Genomic DNA, 27,933 nt, shown 5'->3' with positions numbered 1-27,933 from the left:
CAACAATATCCTTACTCAACCTTGGGTTCCCTGTCACCAGCTTCCTTGTCCCCTTCTGCCTTCTGGCCCTTGTCACTGGATTCCTGTACCTCGTTAGTCTCATCTGGTTTTACGGGGCTGTCCACTCCCAGGCTGAACAGTATGGGGGCCATACTCTCAGGGTTTCTTCAGTCTCCTTTAACCTGTGCCCAAATTTTGGTTTCTAAATATCATTTATTCATCAGCAAAAGGAACCAGGACTAGGGCAGGTAAATACAAGATGAGTCTGCTGAGGGGGTGTGCTATCTATAGGACAGAGGAATCAAATTGGAGCTCCCAATGGCCAAATCAGGGACAATTTGAGCAACCAAATATGTTGCTAGTAATGGATAGAATAAAGTCCATGAGTCTAAACTGATATAAATAAACAATTGAATAAATAAATGAGGATGAAGTGACAGTTCTTCCTTACAGTAGAATTTCAATTAATAAATGGAGAAGGGACAATGGAAATAGAAAATCGGCAGTTGGCAAACACCATGATAATAATTGTTGCAGGCAAGGCTCATCAATGGATGCTATAATTTTAGTTTGATGAGAAACAACATATCTGCATAGTCTTGAATTATCTTTCCACAAGAGGAAAAGAGTAACTTTACAGTGGAGAAACCCTATAGATACCACCTTAACCAAATGATCAAAGTTAACATACCAGTGATGAGGTATCACGTACCTCCTGATATAATGCACTGAAAAGGCACAGCATTATTTCTGTTGTATTTTTACCAAAAATGTGTAACCTGATCTTAAACACAAGAAAACATCAGACAATTGAGAGATCTTCTATGAGATACTTGACCAGTACTCGGCAAAAGTGGCAAGGCCATGCATGACAAAGACAAACTGAGGAATTGTCCCAAGTTGGAGTAGAATAAGGAGACATGACAACTAAATGCAATGTGGGATTCTGGATTAGATTTTGGACCAGAAAAAAAATTGGTGAAATTTGAATAAAGTCTATAGATAAAACATACTGTATCAATGTTCATTTCCTGCCTTTGATCATTCTTCTATGGGTATGTAATATGTTACCATTTGAGGAAGCTAGACGGAGGGTATATTGGAACTCTTTGTATAGTTTTGGCAACTTTTTTTGTAAGTCTGAAATTATGGAAAAAAATTAGATGATTAATTAAGATTCTTTTTCCCCCCGTAACAATTTAATATGCTATTCTTTAAATGTTAAATGATTACTCAGAAAAGACTGTGCCTGTTGCTTTTCTGTTGTCTTGCTGAATTGGGGACATGAGATTAGATGACCGGAGGTGTTCTTCTGGCTGCAGTTACACAGTTAGGGATTCTTAACACTCGTTTCTCTGTTTTGCTGTTTATCGTTGGGCTATTCCTCGCTCCTCTTTTAAAGAATACATGATGGTGAGTATCTAATCTATAGTATTTAATTTCTAAAGAATACTTTGTTTTTCATTCTGCTTTAAGTGAAAGTTTATAATTCAAGTTAGTTTCTCACACAAAAATTTATACACACATTGTTATGTGACCTTTGTTACTCTCCCCATACTGTGACAGCACACTCCTCCTTTCCACCCCGGATTTCCCGTGTCCATTCGACCAGCTCCTGACCCTCTCTGCCTTCCCATCTTGCCTCTGGACAGGAGCTGCCCATTTAGTCTCATATCTACTTGAGCTAAGAAGCACACCCTTCACAAGTGTCATTTTATGTCCCATAGTCCAGTCTCATCTTTGTCTGAAGAGTCGGCCTCAGGGATGGTTTTAGTTTTGGACTAACAGAGGGCCATGTCTTCCGAGGTCCCTCCAGTCTCAATCAGACCATTAAGTCTGATCTTTTTACTAGAATTTGAGTTCTGCACCCTACTTTTCTCCTGCTCTATCAGGGACTCTCTGTTGTGTTCCCTGTCAGCGCGGTCATTGGTGGTAGTTGGGCACCATCTAGTTCTTCTGGTCTCAGGCTGATGGAGTCTCTGGTTTATGCGGCCCCTTCTCTCTGTTGGACTAATATTTTCCTTCTGTCTTTGGTGTTCTTCATTCTCCTTTACTCCACGTGGGTTGGGACCAATTGATGCATCTTAGATGGCCGCTCGCTAGCTTTTAAGACACCAGATTCCACTCACCAAAGTGAGATGCAGAACATTTTCTTAATAAACTTTGTTATGCCAGTTGACCTAGATGTCCCCTGAAACCATGGTCCCCAGACCCTAGCCCCTTCTACTGTGTCCCTCGGAGTGTTTGGTTGTATTCGGGAAACTTCTTAGCTTTTGGTTTAGTCCAGTTATGCTGACTTCCCCTGTAGTGTGTGTTGTCCTTCCCTTCACCTGAGATAATTCTTGTCTACTATCTAATTAGTGAATACCCCTCTCCCTCCCTCCCCACCCTCATAACCATCAAATAATGTTTTCTTCTGTGTTTAAACCTTTCCTTGAGTTCTCTAAAGAATACTTTTAAAAGAATGATGTAGTCGTTTTATTTTAAAATGTCAATATTTACAAATATCCCAGAAGTTACATTTTTCCTGCTACTTAAAACTTACAGTGAAAAATGTCATTTATTTATGATTAATATATATAAATGAACCCTAATGGCGCAGTGCTTAAGTGTTTAGCTGTTAATTAAAGGTCAGCATTTCGAACCCACCAGCAGCTCTGCAGGAGAAGATGTGGTAGTCTGCTTCCGTAAAGATTACACCATCGGAAACCCCATGGGGCAGTTCTACTGTGTCCTGTAGGGCCCCTATGAGTCGGAATCGACTCAATGGCAACAGGTTTGGTTTTACATATGTTGGTATATGTATATAAAACCCGTTGCCGTCTAGTGAATTCCAACTCATAGCCACCCTAAAGGACAGCAGAACTGCCCCATAGAGTTCCCAAGACGTGGCTGGTGGATTTGAACTGCCAATCTTTTGGTTAGCAGCCACGCTGTTAACCACTGTGCCTCCAGGGCTCCATATATGTGTGTTTGTGTGTGTGTGTGTGTGTGTATAAAAGGAGGCTTTAGTTTTCAAAATTTTATTTTAGGGGTATGCAAAAAAAAAAAAAATTCTGAAGGTCTTGGAGGCAGATGGATATGTGAGTCTGAGGTTCAGGGGAAGTGTCTTTATTAGGCTGTGATCCACGTCTGTCAGAGAACATGGAAGGGAAAACGGAAGAGTCCCAAATGTTTAGAGTCCTTGTAGTAGAATTTGTCTACATCATGCAGGGGCAATTTGCATTAGAATCTGAACGCTAGAGTGAGATGTGAGGTGATCTGTGGTTTCCACCTTTCCTGTTCTCATTTGGTGTAGATAATTCAAAACTGACTTCGGCTTTGCCATAATTAAAATCTTGAGTATATTTTTTCCTGCATTTTGTTTTAGTCATTCATTTCTTTTACTGAAAGGGAATTAATTGAGTAGTGTGATTGCAAGATTGCTTGAGGATTTGGGGTGGGATTTCTAAAAGTTGCAAAATGTCGCCATGGAAATTTTCATTGTAAATCTGTGTTCTAATTGACAAAACAGTTTGCAGTGTTCTGAAAATATTTATATAACACAAGTTAATATATGTTTTTATTTTTGTTAGTAGTAGCCTTTTAAATTATTAAAAAAATACTTTTATTATAAACAATATAAACATACACAAAATTAAAGAGAACAGTATGATGAACTCCTATATACCCATTTCTTAGCCTTGACAGTTGTCAACATTTACGTTGTTTTTTAAGTTCCCGTATTTCTAAATATCATATAGTTATGTTGCTCAACATAAGGAGCCCTAGGGGAGCAGTAGTTAAAGTGATCAACTGCTAACCAAAAGGTTGGTGGTTCGAAACCACGAGCAGCTCTGCGGGAGAAAGATGTGGCAGTCTCCATCCATAGAGATTTACAGCCTTGGAAACTCTCTGGGGTCGTTATGTGTTGGAATCCACTCGAGGGCAGTGGGTTTGGTTTTTTGGTTATTGCTCAACATATGAGTAGAAATATTTCTGAAGATCTTTTTTTTCCTTTTAACAATGTACAATATTTTGAAAAAGAAGAAGGCTAAGACTTATTCAGTGCCATTTCTGGGTCAGGCCTTGTGCTGTTTTAACATTGCTGTGATCCAGTGGAAATGGTGACAATGTTATGCTAGACTCCTTTGAAGTTGAATTCACCTTAACCCATTGATGAGTCAGAAGTAGAATTTGAGTTTCTAATTTAGTTTTGTACATCAGCATTAGATACTGATTATAAAAGCATGCAGGTTATGATTGTAAAAATAATAAAAAATCCCATCACTAATCAGATTATAATTTATAATGATATATATACAAATTATAATAACATTTTTTGATACAGTACTACATGTAGTAAAAATGCAAATAGAACCAAAGGGTGGATAGTCAAAAGTAAGGCCTGTTTCTCTACTCACCACTGTATGTCCCTTGATCCTTCGTTTACCCCAGTCTCCTCCCTAGAGGCATCTACAGCTACCAGTGTCCAATATATTCTTTCAGCTATATCCTATATTATGTTTATGTCAATCATATTGTAGCAAAAAACTGGCTGGAGTCAGTGGCTGTGTGCACAGTGATGTCTCTTTCTCATTATCTACCTTCTTGGCACTTCCCCTTACAGAAGAGCTCGTCCAAATTCTTCCATTTCTCATCTCCATCAATTTGTTTTTCTTTTGGCTTTGTTAACAGTAAATTCTTCTAGATAGCTACCTTGTTAAACAGAGTCTTGCAGCCTCCTTTTCAGTTTGCCGTCTCTTCTTTGATTCTTCTTCTGTTTTTAAAAGTCCTTTCCTTTCTGCTTTAAGCTTGAGAGCTGCTAAATATATTCAACGTTACATCTTTCTTCTCTTGACTCAATTTCTGCTCTGGTGATCTCATGTCTGGTGCTTGCTTTGCTTATGCCCTAACCCATCACTTCTCTTGGTTCACCAGACCATTCAGATTCTCTTACTTATCAGTCTAAAATGCAGCTTCCAGAATGTTTCGTGTTTATTGTTTTTCCACCTTAGGCAACAGATGGAGTTCAGTCTTAGAGCTGTGTTCAGCTGGAATGTTGAGATGACATAGTCAGTAGATGAAGCATCCAGGTGAAGAACAATCTTTAGTTAGCTCTTTTTCCTTTTCAAGGCTCTCTGTGATTTAGCCCATACATTTAACCCTGTTTGCACTGATCTTCATCTCCCACTGGCCTCTTCTTCCATGAAAGCAAAACTTCTTTTGTCCTCCCTCAAGCTTTATGCCACTTTTACTTCTTTGGCCTAGATTTCAGTGTGATGTTGTATGGGTTTAATGAGTGAAGAAGTAGACATTTAGTGAGTGCTGTAGGTATATTTTAAATTTCTGTTGAAGTGCTTTTTCCCTTGTTGACAGAATTTTTTTTTTGACTCCTGCCTGATCTGTTGTGGGCAAATGTTTATTTACATGGTGGAAATCGAGACTGCCAGCTGTCTTCATAAATAGTCTGCTTTATTCAGTGCCTCTGAACACAGTTAATTGATCCTGTCTGGTTAACTATTATGATGCTGAGGCCAAGCCTCAGGTGTTTATTGTGTGAGCTCAGAGGATAGGGTCTCGTGGCGAAACTAAGTTCTAATCAAGGAAGCGTGGAAGACCACAAGTAAGACAAACTCTGTAGTTCAAGAAGTGACCAGTCTCTGACTTTCTAAACTGTTAACCTGTTTTAAATTTTATGGTGCATGCAAAACGTCAGAGGGGAGGGGCAATACCAATTGTGCTTTTTTCCAAAACCAGTTCAGCAGTTATTTACCTTTCAAGCAATTAACCTAACTACCATTATGCTAAAAAGTAATTTTGGAAAGTTCTGCCCTGAGCTCTTATGACTCCACCGGGACAGTTTTAGTTGGGACTTATCTTTTTGATGGAAGCCTAATTGCAATTTTGGCGTTGTGCACACTAACAGAAGCAGCTAATTGTTTAGGCAAATAGCAGATTAATTTAAATATGCATCCCTAATAAAACAAAAATGGTATCCATTATGGTCCTTGTTCCCATGACGAGGAATATAAATATTCTGTGCAAGTACCATTAGGCGAAGGTCTTAAGGATTGTCGACATTATTTCACAGTGGTAGCACTTTCCAGATACCGAGTAATCTTTACAAAAGCTAACATAAATCAGTTTAAACTCATTTGGATCCCATTTCCACTATGTGCAGTTTCATTACCACACTCTGGCTGGCCTCCTGTGGGAGGTGGGAGAGGCATGCTGCAAACTGGCATGGGTGCCCATCCACAGCTGCTTAGCAGGCTTTATGTCTCCTCAGAAGACTAACCATCGTTACTCATGTCATTGTTAATGACTGTTCCTAGTCTAGGGTGAACTCGGACTTCCTTCAGCCCTGCTGCTGCTTGTCAGGGTGCAGGGTCCTGAGCCTAGCGAGCAGGTGGGACTGTCAGATCCTAGGCTTGTCCGCTTCGTTGGGCCGATGGCCCTCATGCATTGTGTTCCTCCATATTTTTAGAGACTTTGTTTCTTCTTTTATCTGCATCCTTTTCATATTTCTCACGAATGAAACGGTATTGTTGTGATCTCAGCACTACCTCAGAATTCAGCATCTTTTATCACTCTGTCGAGGTTTGGTCAGGGAGAAAGACACCTGCTCTCCTTTCTGGTTTCCGGGTGTGGGGCAAAATGGGGACTGTAAGCTCCAACTCTTAGGGATTATGCCTGGTGGGGGTCATGGTGACAAAGACCTGCTTTTAAAGTCACTACTGAAACACTGCATAGAGTGACAATTTCTATTCTCTCATTTTACCTTGGCCTAGTATGCAAGATGAATGTAGTGGGCACCTTTTGGAGTGTATGGTTCACGGGTGATGCAAGTGTTTAAGCGCTCAGCTACTAACTGAAAGGTTAGCAGTTCAAATCTACCCAGACGTGCTTCAGAAAAAGGCCTGGTGATCTACTTTTGAAACATCACAGCCATTGAAAACCCTGTGGAGCACAGTCTACTCTGAAATACATGGGGTCAGCATGAATCGGAATTGACCTAACGACAGCTGGTTTGGTTTGGTTTTGGTTTTGCTCAGTTCATACTCCTTGCTCTGAGATTCTCCTCATAGCCCCTCTAGAGGTGGGCATATTCATAGTATTCGAGCTGGCCTTTTTGGCCACGGCTGGTTGGACCAAGGGATGGGACCCCTGGCCTTGGGGGAGCTGGTTCATTGATTGGGATGAGTCAGTTGGGACTCATGCTTTCAGTTTCTTTGTGTGCTTGGAGTAGAATACCTCGTGGGGCTAGGACAGTCATTTTTCTCCATGTGTTTGGGGGAAGATAGCTGGTTTGTAGAGAGAGGGAAGAACAAAACAGTTAACAGAGAGAAGCAGAGACGAGATATGGATACACCCAGGAGACACACACTGCCTGGGTTCTGAATGTCTTCTAATTCTGGTTTTGATGCCTTATAATTCCAAGCCGTACTTCCTCCCCTTGGGTTCCATGGAAATAGCCTCGTTCCTTTCCAGTCAGTTTCCCTTTTATGTTTAAGCCAGTTTGAGTGGGTTTCCGTTTCTTACAACCAAATGTTCCCTTGCTAAAACATAAGACAGGCGTTCAGCAAACCCTTTATTAATGTTCAGCCACATTTAGTGCTCTGAATTCACTACTGTGGGGAGTACAGAAGAAGAAGGACACAATCCTGCTACTTTAAAAGTCCACACAATATCAGAAACCAAATCCATTTTATTGCTGGGTGTACAATATGATAAAACTTACGCCTTTCAAGTTAATTTGCATCAGATTAAAAAAATTATCACTATTTGAGAGGCGAATTTATTTGGCTCAGACAGGTACTGACTACTGTTTCCTTAATGTCATGCAGTGAACGTGGGCCCAGTTCAAACTGAAATGTCTGGAAAAGTTAGCTGCTGCTTGTTCAGGATCTTAAAATAGTGTGACAACATAACCGAAAGTTAAGCTTATCCATTGTCCCATTACACTTTGTATATATCTCTCTGTTTTGACACTTGTTATATTTTCGTTCTTAAAATATTTGGTTTTCTCCAACATGCACTTTGTGAGAATAGGGATCATATCCTTTCCTTCTTTACACACCTCAGTGAGATGCATGGTACATGCCACTAGAATGTCAGCTCCATGCAGCCAGGGACTTTGTGGTATTTTATCTTGTTCACTGCTGGATCTGCAGTGCCTTGAACAGTGGCTGACATAAAGCAGAGTAGATACTGGTTGGGTGTTTTATTGCATTGATTCCTTTTTGGCTAAATATTGGTTAGTGTGGGGATAATCAGCTATGATATAATAGAACATTCTTATAATTCATGTATTCACTGTCCAGGTCCCCACAATTTTGAGGTTGCAAAAGTAGCCCTGATATTACTGTCTTAACTAGTAAATTGATCATTTATAAAATTAGCTCTCACGCAAACATTCCTCCCTGGTAACTGCTGTATCTATTCCTGCCTATGTGTTTTGGGGTCAGATATCCAATAATACCATACAAATCCGTTGCAAAGTGAAATTGCAAATCTTGCAAAAGCTGCAGGATTTAATGATGCCGTTAAAAGTGATATTGGAAGAGTACCAGAAGTGGTAATTATGTGGGTAAATATAAATGATTTTTTTTATTATTTAAATCTCTTTAAAAGATAATTGCCTGCTTATGCAAAAACAATAACAGTGTATTGTGGGGTTTATAACATATGTGGAAATAAAGAGTATGACAACAAAAAGATGAAGGCTGGGAGGAAAGAAATGGAAACGTACTGCTGTAAAGTTCTTACACTATATGTGATGTGGCATAATACCACTTGAAGATAGACTGATAAGGATGTATGCTAAAATCCTAAAGAAATCACTAGAATAACACAACAGAGTTTTAACTAATAAGCCAACAAAGGAATTAAAATGGAATACATACATACCTAATTCAAATACTCAATCCAGAAGAAGGCAAAGAAAAAGGAAAAAAGGGAACAAAGAACAGATAATGTTATGAATTGAATTACGTCCCCTCAAAATGTGCGTCAGCTTGGCTAGGCCATGATTCCCAGTATTGTGTGCTTGTCCTCCATTTTGTGATCTGATGTTATTATCCTGTGTGTTGTAAATCCTAATCTCTATGATGTTAATGAGGCAGGATTAGAGGCAGTTATGTTAATGAAGCAGGACACAGTCTCAGGATTAGGTTGTATTTTGAGTCCATCTTTTTTGAGATATAAAAGAGAGAATTGAGTAGGGAGTAGAGGGACCTCATTACCACCAAGAAAGAGGAGCCAGGAGCGGAGTGCATCCTTTGGACCCTGGCTCCCTGTGCTGAGAAGCTCCTAGACCAGGGAAAGATTGATGGCAAGCACCTTCCTCTGGAGCTGATAAAGCAAAAGCCTTCCCCTGGCGCTGGCGCCCTGAGTTCAGACTTTTTGCCTCCTAAACTGTGAGAGAATAAATTTCTGCTTGCTAAAGCCATCCACTTGAGATAGTTCTGTTACAGCAGCACTAGATAACTAAGACAGATGGGAACAAAGAGCGAAATGGTAGATTAAACCCAACCTTATCAATAGTTACACTAAATGTAAATAGTCTAAACACCCTAGTTATAAGGAAGACCAACTATATGATGTGTACAAGAAACTCACTTTTAATGTAAAGACACAAGACGAAGTAAAAGAATGTAAAAAGATATACCATGCTAACACTAATCAAAAGAAAGCTGGAGTGGCTATATTAATATTAGACAAAATAGATTTCAGAGCAAATAACGTAACCAGGGAGAAAGAGGGACATTTCATAATGATAAAGGGTCAATTCATCAAGAGTACATAACAGTTTTAAATGTTTACTTACCTAAAAGTGATGGTGGAGATCTGTGCAGTTGATAGCAACACCGTTGGCAAGTGAAGCTCTGACCTGGTTATTTCACTTTGTAGTGGAATAGAGAAAATTGATAAAGCTGATGACACAAGAAAAGGCTTTGACCACTAAATTGATGGAGCCCTAAAATAAATTCTTTTCAAAAATGACCCTTCTTAGGATAGTTCTGTGAAACTCAATCTTGTGGTAAAGGATATTTTACTGCATTCAGTTCTGTTGGAAAAAGTTCTGCCAACAAAACAATACTTGATTAATCATGAAAAATGTGTTCATAGGTAAACTCCATGTGTGCTTAGAGTGAGCTGTGGTTTAATAACTTCCACACTTGGCAGAACACTCAGGTGAGGTGGATGCTGTGCATCAGTTACTCATCGAGCCGGTAGTCCCTTTTTTGCGCTTACAAACGCAGCCGTCATCCTGCATTTTGTTGCTGAGCTCAAACCCAGCCTCATCACTTACCAAGTGACTTTGGACCACTTGCTTAACCACTCATAGCTGCTGTTAAAATGGGGAAACTGTTGCACCTCCCAAGATGGAAGTGACATCTCAAAGAGAGGAGACAAGTGAAGGTGTCTGAACACACGAAAGCTGTATGCAAATAGCGATTTTTATTTCCCTTTGGTGTTTATTGTGCTTTCTCAAAACCAGTGCAATGCAGAAGTGCTAGGAAGAGGAACGTGTTAAGACATCTTGGAACAGGAGCGCCTGTTGTACTTAGTGTATACACCCGTTGGCATTTTCTGCAGCATTTCTGTTTCTTCTGAGTCAGAATGAAAAGAATTTGCTGAGATATCTGCCAGGGAAATGGGTTGTGTGGCCTTTTGTGATCTGTCTATCCCCTAAGTTTATCAGAATTCTAATGAGAGTGCACTGTTTTATATCTGAAGCAACATTTAACATGGGAGAATCTGTTTTTGTTTGTAATCACCTGCTTAGCTTACCGACAGCTTAAAAATCTTGCAGAGAGGTCCTAATTATATTTATTTAGTGCTGAATGATACTTTATACTAAGATCCTAAGTTCTGAGCATTTATGTTTAAAGACAAAGTACAAGGCAAAGAGAAAGGAGTGATAAGAAGATGGATTGCAAAGAGAAAAAAAGTGAAAAGCTTTATCTGGGCAATAGGAAGGTATAGGAAATAGATCTGGATGTATGGGTGAGCAGCAGAGAGAAAATTAGCATTACTGACAGATTAAATATGCTTTTATAACACAGCAGTATAGAATACACAATAATAAAACGTAAAATTGATTGGCCTGCTTTCAGCATTTTATATGGCTTATCTTTTTTTAATCTGCCTAACAGCCCTGTGCAATAGGTAATGTTATCATCCTTGATTTTATGGATGAGGAAACAGGCATACAGATGTTAAATAACTTCCCCTAGGCTTTCAGCTAGCAAGTGGCAGAGCTGGATTTGAATCCAGATGAATAAAACCAGAGTTTGCTATATGCACACAGTTATTTCTCAGTGAATATTGAATAACAAAATCTTTTGGAACAGGGCATTATCCAGCATGATGCAGAAAGTAAACTATTTCCTTGGATGAGTCTTTAAGGGGAAAGAGGTAGCTTAGTGGATGAGAGTAATAAAAAAATTATATGGTGAGGAAAGGAGAATAAATGACATTCCAAACACAGAAATGTTTATGCTTCTGATAGAAAGGTGTGAACTCCTGTAGGCCACTGGTTCCTCACCTTGAGCATACATCCCCAGAGCTTCTGGAGCCTGAGAATGTGCATTTCTCACAAACCCCAGGTGATACTGATGCTGCTGCTCTGGGACCTCACTCAGAAAATCACTACAGACAGTTGAAGAAAAGGTAGAGATACGGTCAGTGTGGTCAAGAGGAATTGATCTAGGTAGCAGCATTCACAATGCTGGGGAGAAGGGCGTAAAATCAGAATTTTTAAAAAGTGTGGCGATAGTTCAGTTCATGTTTTAGAACTGTGCAAGATAAAGCACTGCTGCTAAAAGTGGCTGGGGAGTGGTAAGGAAGGATGTAGAAGACTTGTAAAACTCCCTTACCATGTAGCTTAAAGGCAGGTTTCAGGTATTGCTAACATCTAGAACAGAGCCTGGCCTGTAATAGGTGTTCAATAATTATTTGTTGCATGCATGAGTGGATAAACAGAAGAATGAATTAAGAACTCCATATGTTAAATCCACTCAGCATTTGATACATATATATACTCTTATTTTTCTAGATCTGTCACATACAAGGAGCCCTGGTGGTGCAGTGGTTAAGAGCTCAGCTGCTAACCAAAAGGTTGGCAGTTTGAATCCACCAGCTGCTGTTGCGATACCCTATGGGGCAGTTCTACTGGGTCCTATAGGGTCTCTGTGAGTCGGAATCGACTCCACGGCAACACGTTTGGTTTTTTTGGTCACATACAAACTTTTTTTAAATTTATCTTTCTGGTGAAGATAATTTTTGGAAAAAAAATCAAAATATACAAGTGAATATACAGTTAGTTTTCTTCCTAACCCTGTCCCTTTCCCCCAGTTTCTTTCCTTGCAGACCAGTCTAGGATACCAGTGTCTTGTGTATCCTTCCAGGATATTCTGTGTGTGCGTGTGTGTGTGTGCGCGCGCGCCTGTGTGTGTGTGTGTGTGAATTTTTAAAAACGTTAAGGTAGTATAGCGTACTATATCACTACTCAATACCTTACTTTTTTCATCTAACATTAAATTTTGTTGATCATTTCATACAGGTTATATTACATATGAGGCTGACTTGTTCTTTTTTTTTTAAACTGCTCATTTTGTTCCAAATTCCAAACTATGGAGGTACTGTTATTTAACCAGTTCTATATTGATGGACATTTAGGTAGCTTCCATTCTTTTCATTTAATTGACAATAGTTCAGTCAATGTCATTGTACGTACTTCTGTGTGTACGTATGTAAATAGATCATTGGATTAAAGAGTATATACATTTGTAATTTGGCAAATATTATCAGATTTCGTTCAAAGTAGGTGAATTAATTTATGCTCCCACCGACAGTATAAGAGCGAGCCTGTTACCTCCCAAAATAAAATAATAAAAAAATCCAAAAAAATAAAATAATACAAAAAGAGAGACTATTTTTCCATATGCTCAACAACAGAATGTTTTATGAAATTTTCTCTGTCAGCCTGATGAAAAATGGTATCATATTGCAGTTTTTATTTGTATTTCTCCAATTGTGAGTGGATTTTCACATGTTTAAATGTCAGTTGTGTTTCTTTTTTTGTGAACAGCATGCTCAGGTCCTTTGCTCACTTTTCAATTGTTATTTTCTTATGGAATCTTAGGAGTCTTTTATATACTGAGGAAATTCGTCTTTTGTGATATGTGATACAGTTTTTTTTTTTTTTTTTTACCAGTTTGTCATTTAATTTTGTTTATATTGTATGATTGTTATTTTAAAATTGTGCATATTAAGTGAAATTAAAATTGTTACCTGCATGGTTTGTTTCTACATAGGAATTCTTAACATTTGGGATCTAAGGACTGGAAGGTATCCTATTCATCGTTTTGAGCACGACGCAAGAATACAGGCACTGGCCCTCAGCCAGGAAGATGCAACTGTCGCCACAGCTTCTGCCTTTGATGTCATAATGTTATGCCCTAATGAAGAAGGATATTGGCACATAGCTGCAGAATTTGAAGTTCAGAAACTGGTGAGCTCCTAGTCTGGTCATTTTAGTTTTCATTCTGAGAATCTCTGCATTTAACGTAATAGATAGTAATGATGTTGACAGCTCCTGTTCACTCCAACCTTCCTGCGGGCTTTAAATCTGTGAATCTCATAACCAGAAAAACCAAACCTGTTGATGTCAAGTCGACTGTGACTCGTAGCAACCCTATAGAACAGAGTAGAACTGCCCCTTGTGGTTTCCAAGGCTGTAATTTTCACAGAAGCAGACTGCCACATCTTTCTCCCACGGAGCCACTGGTGGGTTCTAACCACCAACCTTTTGGTTAGCATCCAAGTACTTAACCACTGCTCCACCAGAGCTCCTTTAAATCTCATAACAGCCTTATGAAATAGGTAGTATTATGTTCCCCATTGACCAAGAGGAGCCCTAGTGGCACAGTGGGTAAGAGCTCAGCTGCTAACCAAAAGGTCGTCAGTTTGAATCCACTAGGCGCTCCGTGGAAACCCTATGAGGCAGTTGTACTGTGTCCTGTAAGGTCACTGTGAGTTGGAATCGCCTCAACAGCAGTGGGTTTGGGTTTGGGTGACCAAGAAGCAAACAGAGGCTTAGAGCAGTGAACTGACCTGCCCCAGCTCCCAGGGATTAGAAGTTGTGATTCAAACCTCAGGGCTGATTTCAGGGCTGACTCTCATCACTGTGGTCCTCAGTGTGCCTGTCTCAGACTGACATGATGGACTTTCACCCCTGGAAATCTGAGCTCAGTTTCTGGCCTAATAGATAAGTGAAAATGAGTTCAGAGGTGTCATCCCAGTCCATATGGGAAGGAAGGTTTCCATCCTACACTTTCTTCATCCCAAGAGTTTCTCACCTGGAATTAAGAGTAACTCTTGAGTGAAAACGATTTAAGTGGGTGTTAATTGGGTAGCTGTGTTCCAGGATGTTATGTGTGAAGCTGAGCCAGCCTTAAGAATTCTTTGCTTAGAGCTCTTTTCAGAGTTCAGTTGGTAGTACCTGTCTTGTTTGCACGCAGACCTCTCTATGTTTGTACGGTGGAAGAGGATTTGCTAGTATGAAGGCAAGTAGTATATGAAGGCTCAGATCTGTCTGTGCTGCATTTGTATCTAATTTAAATATACTTGATTTTGGCACTGATAGGAGAGTAAGCAGAAAAGTCAACATTGAAATAATGAATTGATGGCCTGACATGGAACAAATCCTTACTCCTTTCCCTTTTCCCCGGTGGACATCTGTTAGACTTGAATAACTTAAAAAGCCAGGGCATTACTGCATCTCCTTCATCAGCTTCTTGCCCCTTTAATGATCAGATCTCTGCATTTGGGATGTGGTGTTCCCCCAGAACTGCCTGATGTTGTCATCTCATCTTGGAGTTTTATTAGAAAAATGTGAAAGCACAATGATTTCTGTTTGTTCTCAAAACTACCATTGTGCTTATTACTTGGTCTCGGATTAAATAACACTAGATCAACAATAACTCTGTGAACTCAGTTACTTGAGATGTGAGTCCTTCTATAAAGTGTAAATCCTGCTTTGGCAATAGGTAGTGTCCTGGCACAGCTGAGCAGCCTTTTGAAGTCATTTGCAGCTCCCAGTGAATGGCACAGTGCCTTCATCCTGAGCCTCTTAGTGTCAGATAGCCACTGTGAAGATGAAGTCAAATAACTAGACTGATGATGCCAGTGGTAGGAAAATAAGGAATGGTTTTTAGAACAGGAGTGAGGAGAAGCAAGCAATCATCGCAGGAGCATGTTTGATTAACACTTTTTATGTATTATTTCTTGCCCTGGGTGCGGGGCTGCCACAGAACACGCTGAGTATCCCTGGAAAAGGTACTCCCTGGCCCGTAGAGCTGGGCCATTTTTGTTTTCCCCAGATACACTCCCTGAATAGCGGTGGCAATGTTCCCGGGTTTGTAATATTAGCCTAGTACATCCATCCTTTGTGATGGATCCACGGCTTGGGACGTGGACTGCCTACCACTCATGCTGTTGGGCCCCAGGATTAGCAGAGTCGCCCAGATATTTACTCTCTCCCAGCTCCTCTGAACAGTCTTCAGGGCTCAGGCTTTTGAACTCGTTTGGTGAATGCCGTCCTTTCACACTGTGGATTTTCATAATTACAGAGCATGGCTCACCTTCAGCATGCAGACTCTCCTGTTTACTCAGGGAGGATATAAACTGCGCTGGGGCAAGCAGGCTGCTTCTGGCAGGGTGTATAAAAGCAAATTCTTGAAGGGCACTCCTCAGACCCCAGCAGATTAGATAAAGTAGTAGGGATAATGTATGTCTTGAGTACTGTGGTAAAATAAAAATGCTTGTTTGTAATAGCCTTCCTTCCCTTGGATGGCCAGATGGACTCTGTGGAATCACCGTATTTTAACATTGAAACCAGGAGAGAGCAGATAGCACAGGTATTTTTAACCTTTAGCAAAACATTTTTTAGGGTTTACATAGATGTTAAAATATAGTTCTTGTTCATTTGTAACAAAGTAAATTTTATTTATTTTTTATTCCTTTTCTTGTAAAAAAAAATCAGCCTTAATTTCTTGAACAGTGATTATACTCTCATGGTTCATAACTTAAAAGACGTAAGGTTTACTGAGAAATCTCCCTTCCGTCCCATCCCACAACTGGTTTCCCTCCCTGAAGGCAGCCACTGTTAGCAGATTCATTCATGTACAAGCCAAGTACAGTACATCATACCCTTCCTCTGTCCCCACCTTTTATACATATGTTAGCACACTGACTCCTGGCCCTCACCTTGTGTCCTTGCTTCCCCCCTAAAAGTTGATCTTGGAGTTTATTTCATTTGCTTCACTTTGTAAAGACTATCTTTATGTGTTTTTCTGTGACTGCATAATATTCCATTGTTTAGCTGTAGTGTACATTATTCATTTAGTCCCTTAATAATGGATACTTAGTTTTTCCAGTGTTCAGCTGTAACAAAATAGTGCAGCAGTGAGTGACCTTGTATGCAGTCATTTTACATACATGTGATTTTCTTTGTAAGTAAATTCCCAGAAGCAGACTTACTGGACCAGAGCATATGTGCATTTGACGTTTTGATAAGTGTTGCCAGGTTTCCGTCTATAGAGGTTGGGCCAGTTCACATCCCACTAACGATAAGTGGGATCCATAAATGTGGTTGTGCCCCCCCACTTCCAGCCAAGTGTGTTATCAGACTTCTTGATCTTTCCAATATGACTGGTGAAAATAGTATCTCAGTCAGTTATTACATTGTATTCTCTTATTAGGCATGTACTGTGTTTTTCTTATGATGAGCATCTTTTCATTTATATCAGAGCTATTTGTGTTACATGTTTTGTGTCCTTTCCCTTTGCCCATCTTTTTCTGTTGGGCTGCTGGTCTTCTCATTGATGTGTAGGAGCAATTGTATATTTTTGACTAAGTTAACATGCATTTTAGGTGTGACCTCAAGAACTAAACAACTCCCATCCTTTAACAGGTTGACTACCTTGAAATAGTTCCAGATACTGGAAGGTACCCTGTGGCAATAGCCACTGCTGGAGATCTGGTCTACCTGCTAAAAGCTGAAGACTCTGCCAGAACCCTTCATTACGTCTACGGCCAGCCTGTCACATGCCTTGATGTCTCAGCCAACCAGGTTGCTTTTGGTGTGAAGAGTTTGGGATGGGTGTACGAAGGAAACAAGGTACTAAAAATAGCAAGATGTACAATTAATAAGAGCATAGTTTTTTTTAAGGAGGCTTAAAAAATTAAAGCTCTGATATTTTTCTGGATATACTAGGGTAATATATCAGAGTAGTTAAAAAAAAAAAATTCAGGCATTTCAAAAGGATGTAAAATGAAAAGTAATTGTTTCCATTCTCCTTCCTTGCCCTAGTCCCACTCCACAAAAGAAGCTATTAACATTGTTTAGATATCCTTCTAGAAAAATTTAATGTGTATGGGATCATAGTATACATAGTATTCTGTACCTGACATTTTCACACAATAATATACCTTAGAGACCATTCCGTATCAGCGTAGACCAAGTTCCCTCGCTGTAGGATTCCAGTGTATGCTTATAACCTATAGTTTTTGTTAATTTTTAATCAATCTCCTCACTGGTGGGCATTTAGGATGCTTCCATCTTTTGGGTATTACAGACAGTGCTGCAGGGAATATTGCAACTTGCAAAAGTCCTTGTGTAAGTATACCTCTAACATAATAAATCTTTGCAATTATATTGCTTGGTCAGAGGATATGTGCATTTAAGATGTTGATAGACATTGTCAAATTGTTCTCCAAAAAGGCTGCATTAAAATATACATTCTCACCAATAGTGCACATAAAGAGGCTTTCTGATACTCTTTGAGCCAGAAGCAGAAACAAGTTTTTAATTGAAATTCTTTGAATTATGACTGAATCTTATCACTGCCTAGCATTCTACTATGCTGACTGCAAGCCAAGTACTTAGCCTTAAACCTCATTTATAAAACTTCTCTTTCTCTTTTAGTGGGATCAGGGGAGAGAGGGAGGAGGGTGTTGCGTTTTGTTTTTCCTCCAGTTTGCCTGCTCCTGACCCTGTTGGCCGTCTCCTCTGACAACATCTTCTCCTAGGGGAGGAGCTCTGTTTTCCACATAGCAGTAGAGTGAGCTGGTGAGGGACCGGGCTGTGGCCCCACACTGCCTGCGTTCGAATCTCAGCCCTTCTACCTACTAGCTATGTGACCTTAAGCAAGTTGCTTCAACCTCTCTGTGCCTCAGTTTCCCCATTTGTAAAATGAGGATCATAATAGTATCTGTTTTGTAGAGTTGTACGATTAAATGAAAAAAATGTATGTAGGACTTTAAACATAGTGCCTGGCACATAAGAGTTAACTATCATTGTGTGCTTCCAGCTATTTCCACCACCCATAGTTCAGCTCTGGCCTTTGGTTTGATTCTGTACGTCCTATTTCCCCTACGATAAGTCACCTGTACTGACAGATCTCATTTATGTGAGTGCCACTGGTTTTGCATCCTAGTCAGTGCTCAAAGAATTGAAGCATCCTGGATTCCGATGATGTACTCTTCTGCTAGGAGGGCAGATAAAGCAGTAGAAAATGCATTTAGCTTATTTTAATTTCACTGTAGGAAGGTCCTCCCTTTGTGCTCAAGTCAGACTGTTTCCTTGGAGCATATCCAGCGTATTTTAGCTGGAAGATCTACGATGATACAACTCCTGTGTTTTGTCTTCCCAGGAAGTAGCGGGTAGGGGAAAGAATCAGTTTCCTAAGGCAGTTTCCTTTCTCAGACTTGGAAAAAACTTTCTTTCCAGATCGCTGGTGAGCTCATTTGTTGAGAGAGGAGAGACTGTTTGCTTTCTAATTTTTTATCCATTATGTTTTCAAATGTTGACTCTCTCCTTTATTTCTAGACTTCTCCACGTAGTGAGGTGACGGTTGTCTCTAACGCTCGCCTGGTTTAAATTTTTCATACACCTGGCAGGTCCTGTTTCTCATTATCTGAATGGATTTATTCCTGTAGTGATAACAATCATAGTGGATATATTTGAGAAACCAGTTAAAAGGATAATTCAGCACAAAATTAAGATGGGAGGATTCTTTAGATATGGATATAGGTTGATGCTTTTTTGGATGCCTCTCAAAATTGCCAGTCCAGTCAAAAGCATTAATTATAAGAATCAGCTGATTAATACATGAGTTCTATGAAAATTTGTTTTAAAAAGTTTATAGACCCTTAAATTACTTCTGACATTTTTCATTGGTTTTTTAAAATTAGGAATAGAAATAAATTAGCTTCAAGAAGATATCTAAATATCCCATTGAAAGCTAACAGTAGCATTTAGTCATCTAAATATACTTGGGGGTACAAGATCAAACCTCTGAGAACACTTGAGTGGGTGGGTGGCTGGTTGTTGGTAGTAACTGGTAATGACTTTGCAGTGAGATATTTCTCCAGCATGAATGCCACCCACTCAAACCTGAGAATCTCCAGTCTTCATTTATGGCACTGTCCTTATTTTTGCAGAGGCAGGACTTTCCATCTGATTGTGTTTAATGGATTGTTTTGAACTTCCTCAGAAAAACCTGCATTTGTAAGAAATGTAATTGCTGTGTATCATTTCTGTGAATTAAGCCCTGTCCTGATGGGTCTGGGAGATTTCCATATTGTCCTGCTATGCCATAATGAGATATTGTAATTCCCAAACAGTCTGATGTTCAGGACACAGTGTCACTGTGCTGGTGAATGCCATGTTTTGGCTGTGTTTGTGCTTTGCCTGGCATAGTGTGCCCCAGCACGTTTTATTAGGTTGGTGTCAGACCGTTAGCAGTGGAGTTTGCCTGGAGCTATGGACGCACTGGGGTTTGTGTCTCTGCCTCTGGCCTGTATCTCTAGGATGCAGATGAAGGCATTATGAGAACAGAGAGTTTGGTTTATCTTTGTTTGTACCTGGTACCGAACTGGGGTTTATCTACAGTCCATTACTGATTAACTGTGATAAAAGCAGACAGTGAAGTCCAAAATGTCAAAATCTAATTGTAGGCAGGAACTTAAATCTCTCTAACCTGTAGAAATATTACAGACGTGTTACTTGGTGTTTAGTTAGTGTCTTTGCACTATACAGTGACCATGTTAGCATTTTACAGGCACCACGGCTATATGAGCTTTGGGTAATAATGATTCAAATTCATCCATTCCTGTATCTGGCTCGCCAGCCCTTTGAGTATTCATCACCAAATGGTTATAGAGCCCCAGTTGTGTTTCTAGCATTGAAGTGTTAAAACAGCATTATGCACAGATTTTTACCAGTGAGTACTTGTTAGGTGACCTAGCTCTGTTTACAAATATGGTTTCCTAAGGAAATGAAACCAAGTAATTTAAGGAAAGCTTATCTATTTAATCTTTTCAAAAGGCTTGTGAATACAGCTAAGATAGGAAGGGACCAGAGAGAGAGATCTTGCATGTTCTGATATGTCTCAGTTTGCCAATGGGGCAGGGGTTCCCAGACTTGCATTTCAGAGGCCAGAGTCAAGGGCCACACTCTGGTTTGCCAGCATTTTCTTTGACCAAGTAAAGTCATAGAAAAAGTGGCTATTACCTATTTTCACCTTTTCATAAAAGATCAGCTCTTTAAACATCTTAATTAAAAAAAAAAAGAAGTATTTTCTGACTAAGTAATACATTAACCTCATTCAGAAATGAAAAGATAGGAAAGGGTGTACTGTGGGGAGACTCCATCCACTCCTTTCACCCTCCCCTCCAGTTTCTCTCCCTGGAACCAAACCAGTGTGGCCGGTTTCTTGTGCGTCTTTCCGGAGCTATTTTATACATATATAAACAAATTACTGGTGGCGCAGTGGTTAAAGCTCTTGGCTGCTAACCAGAAAGGTCGGCAGTTCGAACTTACCAGCAGGAGAAAGATGTGGCAGTCTTCTTCCGTAAAGATTACAGCCTTGGAAATCCTATGGGGCAGTTCTACTCCGTCCTGTAGGGTTGCTATGAGTCAGAGTTGACTCACCACCAGCAATGGGTTTTTTAAGCAAATTACCAATACATGTGCTCACTTCTCCCTTTTTTTTGTTTGTTATAGAAAGGCTTTTTTTATTTTAAAGTTTTTTTTTAAAATTGTACTTTAGATGAAGGTTTACAGAACAAAGTAGCTTCTCATTAAACCATTAGTACATATACTGTTTTATGACAATGGTTACCAACCCCACGACATGTCAACACTCTCCCTTCTCGACCTTGGGTTCACCTTCTCGACCTTGGGTTCCATATTACCAACTTTCCTGTCCCCTCCTGCCTTCTAGTCCTTGCCCCTGGGCTGGTGTGTCCCTTTAGTCTGATTTTGTTTTATGCGCTCACCCCTCTTTGTAATATAAGTGGTAAAATACCATATTATTCTTCTGCATCTTTCTCTTCCCTCAACAAAATCTCTTGGAGATTATGTCATCATTTCTTGTGACCTAATAAAGGGCCTCCTGATTTTTTTTTTTTTTTTTTGCAACTTCATGATATTCTACCTTGCTGGATATCCCTTAATTAATTTGGTTAGTCCCCTATTGGTGGACATTACATTGCTCCCAGTCTTTAGCTATTGCAAACAACACTTGGTCCACATGAGTGTATTTGTAGGGTTAGCTCCTCAAAGTAGACTTGCTGGGTCAAAGGGCCGTGTGCTTTCATCATTTTGTAGATGTTGCCCTTCATACCAGTTGTGCCTTGGGCAGTGGTGAATCAGCCCGCATCCCATCCTCTTGACCTCTTCTCTTGTGGCCTTTACAGAAAGATCACAACAAAATAAGGCTAGAAGGGCTGTACAGAGATCTGTCTGGGCCTGTCCTTCACTTGAATTATTTGGCGGCGTCCTGCTTCTAGGCAGATGAAATGACTAGAGCACAAGGCTCCACCTAGAATTGGTAGAGTGGGGCTGACAGCCATATGAAGTCTCGGTTATGGAGGAGAGAGCTGCAGCACACACTGACCTGTGCCCCTTCTTGGCTTATTTATACCGATTTGAGGGAGAGTCCGTAGCTCCCTTAAGCCAGTAAGTTTACCTGCCTCTTTTCTGTAAAATGAGGAGGGCTGAGCACAGTGGCCTTTGGGCTCGTCTCCTGTACCCACAGTCCTTGAATCTTTGATTACGTGACTAGGTGGTTTAAGCTGTTTTTCTGTCACCTGTGGAGCTGCACTGAGCTGATCCCCTGGTGGAAGATGCTGAGTATAGCTGAGGGCTTCTGAAATGGCTTGAGGACTCATTTGCTCTGCAGTTTCTCTCTAACGAGATCTCCTAAGGGCTGTGCTTATTACTGGCAGAAATGATTGGGCAGGAAAGTTTTTGGTACTTTTCATCAATTCCTACGTCTTGCTGGGCAAGGGGTATGTGGCAAGAAGGGCTGCTTGAAGGTCTTTTTAGATAAAAAATTGATTCTTTTTTGTCTGTGTTTTAGGTGAAAGTTTCTGGCACAAATTAGTTTCTCATTCAAAAATTTATACACAGGTTGTTTTGTGACATTGGTTGCAATCCCCACAATGTGTCAGCACTCTCCTGCTTTCCCTCTATACCCTGAATTCCCTGTGTCCATTTGTCCAGGTTTCCTGCCCCTTCCTGCCTTCTCGTCTTTGCTTTTGTGCAGGTGTTGCCCATTAAGTCTCGTATACTTGATTGAACTAAGAAGCACGGTCCTCACCTGTGTTATTGTTTGTTTGATAGGCCTAATCTTTGGCTGAAAGGTGGACTCCGGGAGTAACTTCAGTTCTGAGTTAGCAGGGTGTCCGGGGGCCATAGTCTCAGAGGTCCCCCCAGTCTGTCAGACCAGTAGAAGAGTAGTCTTTTTTGTGAATTTGAATTTTGTTCTACATTTTTCTCCCGTTCTTTCTGGGACCGTCTATTGTGATCTGTCACGACTGTCAGTGGTGGTAGCCAGACACCATCTAGTTCTTTTAGGCTCACGCTGGTGAGGCTGTGGTTCATGTTCTGTTAGTCCTTTGGACTAATATTTTCCTTGTGTCTTTGCTTTTCTTCATTCTCCTTTGCTCCGGACAGGATGGGACCAACAGATGTATCTTAGATGGCTACTCGCAGCTTTTAAGACCCCAGACGCTACTCACCAAAGTAGGGTGTAGAACATTGTCTTTATGAACTATGTTATACCAGTTGACCTAGATGTCCCCCAAGACCATGGTCCCCAGCCCTCAGTCCCAGTAACTCCAAGGTGTTTAGATGTGTCTAGGAAGCTTCTATGGCATTGCCTTGGTCATGTTGTGCTGACTTTCCCTATATTGTGTGCTATCTTTCCTTTTACCAAAGTTATCACTTGTCTGCTATCTAGTTAGTGATTTCCCCTGCCCACCGCTCCCCTCCCTTGTAACCATCAAAGATTGTTTTTTTCTGTGTGTAAACCTTTTCTTGGGTTTTTATAATAGTGGTCTCATACAGTATTTGTCCTTTTGTGATTGACTTATTGCACTTAGCATAATGCCCTCCAGATTCATCCATGATGGTTTGCTGATTCATCATCGTTCTTTATCGTTTCATAGTATCCATTATGTGTCTGTACCATAATTTGTTCATCCATTCATCTGTTGATGGGCACTTAAGTTGTTTCCATCTTTTTGCTATTGTGAATAATGCTGCAGTGAACATGGGTGGGCATATGTCTAGTCATGTGACAGCTCTTTTTTCTCTACGATATATTCCTAGGAGTGGGATTGCTGGATTGTATGCTATTTCTATTTCTAGCTTTTTAAGGAGGTGCCATATCATTTTCCATAGCGGTTGTACCATTTTACATGAAAAATAGATTCTCAAGTGCTGATGTTGCATTCTTGGGTTCTCAGAATTCAGTGGCATAAGTGACCATTAAAAGGTAGCTGTTGCAATGACAGGTGATTGTAAAAGGAAACAAGTGTCAGAGCAATGACTGTGGCCTGACTCTTCATCCTGCTGCAGCACAAAAATGAGTGTAAACTGTTAATGTGGCCCTTTATGCCCAGACATTCCTTTAACATTTGTTTTTATTCTGATATAGTCCCTGAGTCTGTCAGAAAGACTTCCATACATGAGAACATATTTATGATGCCATATCATCTTTATTAATTCTTTCCTTGCTCGAATTTAATTTTGCTCTCAGAGGTGGAGGCGTAGAAGATAGAATTGCCTTGTTTAAGAGCATTATGTTGACGACGAGTCTCATGCCTCATAAAGAACGAGAGAGAGCCACTTAGGGCTCGTAGCATCATTTGATGTATTTGGACATATTTCCTAATTCACTTCTGAAGTACTTGGCATTTAATGGCAGATTGTATTAAGCAGCGCATCGGCGTGCATCCTAATCAGGGAGATGTGAGTGAAGTAATCCAGAAGGCTGGAATGTGTTTGACAAGGACGCTTGCTTGGCGCTGCTGCCTCAGCTTACATCACACTGGAAAATAATTGCTAACGTCTCTTACGATAATCATTCCCTATCCACGGACGTGAAAAGACTTGGGATTGGTTGTTTGCACTCGTCACGAGTTGAAATATCGGTTTGGGAGAGCCTTTGGAATCCGAAATGCATTGCTCATGGATTCTGGCCCATTTTTCCGTACCTACACCAGAATATGAAATCCAAATAGAACCACCGACCTTTCATTTAGCAGCCAGACTCTTAACCACTGCACCAGCAGGGTGCCTATATGAAATCTGTCTTTTCTTTTTTTCAAGGGTACATTGCAGAGGAAAGTAAAACCTTAGTATTCACACACAGAATGAATTCTTTAAAATGGGAAGTTTGCAAAGTAAATGATTGGATTTTCACTTTCCCCTTAAACCTTGAATGTTTGTTATATTTACTTTTTCTTGGAGAAATTGAGAAAACGAGCTGTTGGAGGCGAGTTTTCTATGTTATTGAGTGTTGTTGACCCCAGAAGGATCCATTTGTATTACTAAGATTACTCTCATTGTTAATAATACATAGTGAACATACATTCTGTGCTAGGTTTCTGATTCGCGCTGGAAACTGAGATGAATCAAATGTGACCTCTGCCTCATGGTGTACAGTCTTGAGACCCTTCTCAGCGACTTAGCATTATAAAGGCGGTTTCTCCTAGTTGAGATGGACACAAGGTCATAGGGAGACCTTCACAATGAATTTGGTCAATTCCAAAGATGATGAAATATTATACAGATAAGTGGATGGAAACTGAACGAACTTGCAAATGTGTTTTGTATGTGCTGTAGCGTTAGAATGGTATCAGTAATTAATATAATTTTTAATCTGTTGTTAATAATAATAATAAATGAAATTCTCATCAGATGTTGTAAAAACTCTGAAGCACTTCCAGAGAGCTCTAGTGACTGGATTCTCAGGACGGAGCGTGAAAACTCTTGACTTAGAGGCCCTTGAGGACCTGGCCATCTCTGATATTTTATACAGCTATGATGGGTGATTCTGTGAAAAGTAGTTCTTGGAATGCTTCTTCTTCCTATCGAAGCTACAAGTGTTTAGTATCTCTAGGGATCCTGGGAGGGAGTGATGAAGTAATAGAAAGTAAACAGAGGAAAATTTCTTTTCAGTCACGGTAGTACAACCATTGTGGAACCAGCAAAGCCTTTGGAGTCAGATAAGCCTGAGGAAAGTAACTTACATGCCTCAGGTTCCCCGTTTGAAAAGTAGGGATAAAGATACCTCGGAAAGGTGGGTAATGCTCTTTGCACGTGGTTGGTACTCAGTGTGTGTTAGGTTCCTCCTTCACCTCCCCATGCCCACCAGCTTTGGGGTCAGGTTGGAGTTCATCAGGCAAAGACTGGGAAAGAGGGCGGGCAGTCCAAACAGAGGCAAGGAGGCTAGAGGGGGAGCTACTGGAGGAAGAGGCTGGGGAGCAGGTGTGGGGGTGATCCCGGCTGCTGGAGCATGGGTAGATCATGATCTGGTATGGAAGTTGTGCTGAAGCCATACTTGTAGTGATTGCACTTTGTGGTTCTTCACGAGATTTATTTCCTCAAGAATTGTTTTGAAAGAATACATTTAGAATAGCAAGGGACAGGTCAGTTCCGCTTTGGTGCAGAACTCATGCCATAAGTTAATGTGACTGCTGAGTCACTTTGTATAAAAGCCTTTGAGATGAGGGCTGGTGCTGTGTCTTAAATTTCTTTTGTCTTCACACATACTTGTACAGTTTTTGTATAACAATATTTGTATTATTTTCAAATTAAAAAAATTTAATCAGTGTTCTGGAGACTCTGAGCAAGTTTACAAAGCCATTACACTGAAGTGTATGATGTTCATTGCCGTTCTTCCCTTTTGACTTTTGAATTAAGCCTAGAATTTTATTTAGAGCCTCATTTTTATTCTAATGGCTTTCCCGACTATTTACGTGGAATTTCCATCTTGGTTTACCATTCTACACCCAAGGGAGCGTGTGAAGCTGGAGTGGATTTTGTGTGTGCATTTATTTCACCTCACAGACAGGTGTGGCTTTGTTTTCTTTGTGCTGGGTGAGTGTTGGAGTCATTCCTGCCCTCGGCAGCAACATGATTTGTGAGAGTTAAAAATCAGCTTGTTTGAAACTATGATACATACACACAGTGGAGTATTATGCAACAATAAAGAACAATGATGAATCTGTGAAGCATCTCATAACATGGATGAAACTGGAGGACATTATGCTGAGTGAAATAAGTCAATCTCAAAAAAGACCTTTACTGTAAAAACTCATAAAAGTTTACACACAAAAAGAAATAATCTTTGTTGGTTACGAGGGATGGGGAGGGGTGGGGGTGGGGGAACTAAACAGATAATAGATAAGTAGTAACTTTGGTGAAGGGTAAGACAGTACACAATACTGGGGAAGGCAGCACAACTTGTACAAGGAAAGGTCATGGAAGCTCCATAGACACATCCAAACTCCCTGAGGGACTGAATTGCTGGGCGGAGGGCTATGGGGACCATGGTCTCGGGGACCATCTAGCTCAATTGGCATAACACAGTTTATAAAGACAGTGTTCTGCATTCTACCTTGATGAGTAGCGTCTGGGGTCTTTAGAGCCTGTGAGCAGCCATCTAAGATACTCCACTGGTCTCACCCCTTCGGGAGCAAGGGAAAATGAAGAGAACAAGATACAAGGAAAAGATTCGTCCAAAGGACTAATGGACCACAGCTACCAAGGCCTCTACCAGACTGAGTACAGTACAGCTAGATGGTGCCTGGCTACCACCACAGATTGCTCTGACTGGGATCACAATAGAGGGTCCTGGACAGAGCTGGGAAAGGATGTAGAACAAAATTCTAACTCACCAAAAAAAAGACCAGATATACTGGCCTGACAGACTGGAGAAACCCTCGAGAGTATGGCCCCCGGTCACCCTTTTAGCTCCGTGGTGAAGTTACTCCCGAAGTTCACCGTTCAGCTGGAGATTGGACAGCCTCATAAAACAAAACGGGACTAATGAGGCACAGCAGTCCAGGGATGAGGACTAGTAGTTAGGAGGGGACAAGAAAGCTGGTGATAGGGAACCCAGGGTTGAGAAGGGACGGTGTTGACATGTCGTGGGGTTGTTAACCATTGTCATAGGGCAATATGTGTGCTAACTGTTTAATGAGAAACTATTTGTTCTGCAAAGCTTCGTCTAAGGTACCAAAAAAAAAAAAAAAGAGAAAAATGGAAGTATCTATGTGAGATCAAATTGACAACAGCAACTCAAAAGGTTTGATGGGAAGCCTAGGGGGCAGTGAGTTGAAGATAATGGTGGTGGAATAATTTGGAAAAGGATAGTGAGAATAGCAGCACTGGCAGCACAACTGGAAGAATGTAATCGATGTCACTGAATTGTACATGTAGAAACTCTTGAAATGGTATAACTTTGGATATGTATATTTTCACCAAAAAAAAAAAAAAGGGTCCTCCAAGGTCGAGAAGGGAGAGTGTTGACATGTTGTGGGGTTGTTAACCAATGTCATAAAACAATATGTGTACTGACT

At 40.4% G+C, this 27,933-nt stretch overlaps 1 protein-coding gene across 1 annotated transcript in view; it reads left to right on the top strand.

Annotated features, from left to right (window-relative positions):
- FBXW8 (F-box and WD repeat domain containing 8) overlaps positions 1-27,933 on the top strand; it is a 140,430-nt gene that overhangs the window by 77,106 nt on the left and 35,391 nt on the right. The window contains exons 6-7 of the mRNA XM_004379119.3: positions 13,308-13,504; positions 16,967-17,173. Of these exons, the coding sequence (XP_004379176.1) occupies positions 13,308-13,504; positions 16,967-17,173 (404 nt within the window). The remainder of the gene's footprint in view (positions 1-13,307; positions 13,505-16,966; positions 17,174-27,933) is intronic.

Source organism: Trichechus manatus, unplaced genomic scaffold (genome assembly GCF_000243295.1).
Source record: "Trichechus manatus latirostris isolate Lorelei unplaced genomic scaffold, TriManLat1.0 scaffold00061, whole genome shotgun sequence".
Classification (NCBI taxonomy): domain Eukaryota; kingdom Metazoa; phylum Chordata; class Mammalia; order Sirenia; family Trichechidae; genus Trichechus; species Trichechus manatus.
The sequence above is the reverse complement of the archived record's forward strand: the minus strand, read 5'-3'. Positions and strand labels throughout refer to the sequence as shown.